Here is a 3,160-nt window from a genome sequence, read left to right on the forward strand (position 1 = left end):
AAAAAAATGGGGGTTGGGTAAAAACAAACAGTACACTATGAACAAGACAAAAATACAACTGTGACAGGTTTTTAAAAAGCATGTTTTGGGGCTGGTGAGATGGCTCAGCCAGTAAGAGCATTGACTGCTCTTCCGAAGGTCCTGAGTTCAGATCCCAGCAACCACATGGTGGCTCACAACCACCCATAATGAGATCAAACACCCTCTTCTGGTGCGTCTAAAGATAGCTACAGTGAATTACGCCAGAATGAGTGGTGCCTGAGAGCAGCCACACACATGATGGCTCATGGCCATCTGTACAGCTACAGTGTACTCATACCCATAAAAAAAAAAAAAAAAGATAAACTGGTGTAGTATCTTATGTACCCAATATGTATGTATGCATGCATATAATATGTATTCATGGTGGAATTCAAATGAAAGGAGTAAAATACAGGAAGGAATAATGTAAGAATGTCTCAGGACTAAAGAATATCAAGACATTGCTTCATTATATTTTGCAATCAAAGGCAGAAAGCAGAATTATATGTGGAGTCTATCTACCCAGAGACCAAACCCCACTCCTAACGTCAGCTCAGCCCCTATTGTCTTTGAGACTTACTGACGATTCAGCTCATTTTAAAACCTCAAGCCTTCAGTTTTCCTACACATGCTTAAAGCATCTGGTACAAAGATATATTGTCAATTATGGCCTGCCTTTATTATTACAGCATAGTGTTTCAAAAACCCATAGCCTAATGACTATCAAAGGTACCAGCAGCCACTTCTATCTACAGCATTTAAAAAGAAATTCTAGCTACGACAAGTATTTCCAAAGGACATTTTAAAAACATGTTTTAAAGTATAAAATTATTTTATGTATAAAACTATGTATAAAACTATTACTTCTCTGTAATTCTACTTATGTATTTAGTCTAATGAAAAACATAAAGTAGAAAGCATTTTGGAAACATGACAGAGCATAAAAGTCAGTCCTAGATCTACTGGCTGATGTTGACAATACCATATTTCCCAGGGGCTTCATGGGACAAAAAGAGGAAATCGGTTTAAAAACTAAATAAGCAAACGGTTAAATGAAAAAAGGTGAGCCATTTCTGATCTCTGCGGATCACTGTGGACTAGGAAGGTTTTTGTGTGACCTCACTTGAGTGGACCAGACTTTCAGGAATCAAATAAGCACAACTGAATGTTTTCTTGGCGGGAGAAGAATGGCAAATGTATTCATTAAAACCCTTTAACTATCATTTTTAACAAAACTGATCTTGGAGTCCAGGGCAGAAGGTACAGTTGTTTTCAGTATTCTGTCACCCAGTCGTCAATAAAGTCTCTATCTCAAATTGCCAGCTGGCGTCCAGGAGGAGACAGTCCACTAAAAATTCCCGCAAGGCTGGCACTGACACTTAGTTTTCTGACAGTGACCTCAACTCCAAGGTTCTGACTACTCGTCTTCCGGGCTCTGGATCTTGTTGCTCAACACACTCCTCCCAAGAGCTCGTCCCCGCAGCCCCATCCAGAGAGTCTCACTATCCCCCAGGCACTTCTATCTGCAGCCTCAGGCGCCTCTTCCTCTCCATCCCGGCTCCCCCAACTCCAAGACCCAACCCATTCCCAGGTCCGGTTCACTCCGCCCCAGCTCCTTCCCCAAGTTCCCAGGCCCAGGGTTCCTCTCAGACAACCTCATCCCAAAGTATGGCCGTTCCTGAGGCCTGGCTCTTCCCTCTGCTGCGTCCCTCAAGATCCAGCCTCATTAAGTCCCCTCTGCACCCGGCGGGACCCGCTCAGAGGCCTCGCCCTCACCTTCCCAGTAATTGCTGGTTCCCGCCGCCATCTTTGTTGCCCAACGTCAGTCGGGACAGGCGAGTAGAGGCCTGGAAGGCCAGAGAGTCACCTTTACGCCTTCTTCTACTCCGAGCGCCGAGGCTGATGGGATACGCGAGTCTCCGTAGACACTGCCACCTGGTGGACAATTTATTTTACGGCTTTAACTAGCACGTTTGAAAGCTTGGTTTAGCTATTCTCGGTGTTCATACCACCACATCTTTCTGCGCCTTCAATCTTCAATTTGTTCATCTCGGATTGTTCCTCTTTTCAGCAGGTCTCCCCTTAAATAAGATGACTTGGGGCCGGGGGTTGAGTGGTGTAGCTTAATGGGTAAAGTGCCTTGCCTGTATATAAGAGAGTCTGGGTTCGGTCCCCAGCACTCCATAAACAGAACATGGTGGTTTATGCCTTTAATCCTAGTACTCAGAAGGTGGGGATAAAAAGACCAGAAATTCAGGGTCATCCTCAGCTACATAGGGAGTTCAAGGCCAGGTAGTTGGATAAATGTCTCAAGGAGGAGGAGGAGCAGGAAGAAAAGAAAAAGAAAAGTATCTTCAATCAGCATTCCTTTCTCAGAGCCAGTGGTTCTTTTCCTGTTCTTACCTCCAGCTCTGCCCATCTTCCTCCGTCCAACATGTGAAGCTTTCTTCCCTGGATGGTTTCCCTATTTCTACAGCAGAGCCCTAGTCCTCTGTCCTTTGCTAACAGCTTCCATGTGCCCACAACCTGAAGCTCATTGATTTGGTTAGACTAGCTGGCTAGCAAGCCCCAGTTTTGCCTCCCCAGTGCTGGGATTACAGACATATGCTGCCACTCCTGGCAAAATGTTTGTTCTAGAGATCTGAATTCACATCCTAATGCTTGTATGCCAAGCAATTTACTGGTTGGGTATAATATGCATTATATTAATAAATTGTTATGTGTTGTTTAAGTTCATTGAAAAGTTGTCACCCCATGCCCCAGTCACATACATACTTAATACCCAAGCATGTCTCTCTTTAAGTGTCCCAAAGACACCCCGCCTCCCGGCTGGGGATGAGCTGGCTGGCTGGCCCTGTGAGAAAGCAAAAGTAGAATAGCAAAAATGGCCCAAAGAATAAAAATACCAGGTCCATGAGGGCACAAGGAGAGTAAGTATTTGAGTCAACACACTGTGCCGTTGATCACAGCTGGAAGGCCAATTATTCCCTCTGGTCTTCCCGACATAGAGATGCCAAGGGTGGGAATGGCTCATTGGACATCTCACCTAAGAGAAGCCTTTTACTGGGTCAGAGAGAGGCTCCAACTGGTTTTTGCTCTTCAGGTCTCCTCCATTGCTTTCTGCTAGATGATCTCACAA

At 44.8% G+C, this 3,160-nt stretch overlaps 1 protein-coding gene across 2 annotated transcripts in view; it reads right to left on the minus strand.

The window, feature by feature from the left end:
• Positions 1–1,929, minus strand: part of Gosr1 (golgi SNAP receptor complex member 1) — a 36,398-nt gene extending 34,469 nt beyond the window's left edge. For both annotated transcript variants that reach the window (XM_031351388.1, XM_031351387.1), the window contains exon 1: positions 1,798–1,929. In XM_031351388.1, the coding sequence (XP_031207248.1) occupies positions 1,798–1,828 (31 nt within the window). In that variant the 5' untranslated portion in view covers positions 1,829–1,929. The remainder of the gene's footprint in view (positions 1–1,797) is intronic.
• Between the last annotated feature and the right edge of the window lie 1,231 nt (positions 1,930–3,160).

Source organism: Mastomys coucha, unplaced genomic scaffold (genome assembly GCF_008632895.1).
Source record: "Mastomys coucha isolate ucsf_1 unplaced genomic scaffold, UCSF_Mcou_1 pScaffold5, whole genome shotgun sequence".
NCBI lineage: Eukaryota > Metazoa > Chordata > Mammalia > Rodentia > Muridae > Mastomys > Mastomys coucha.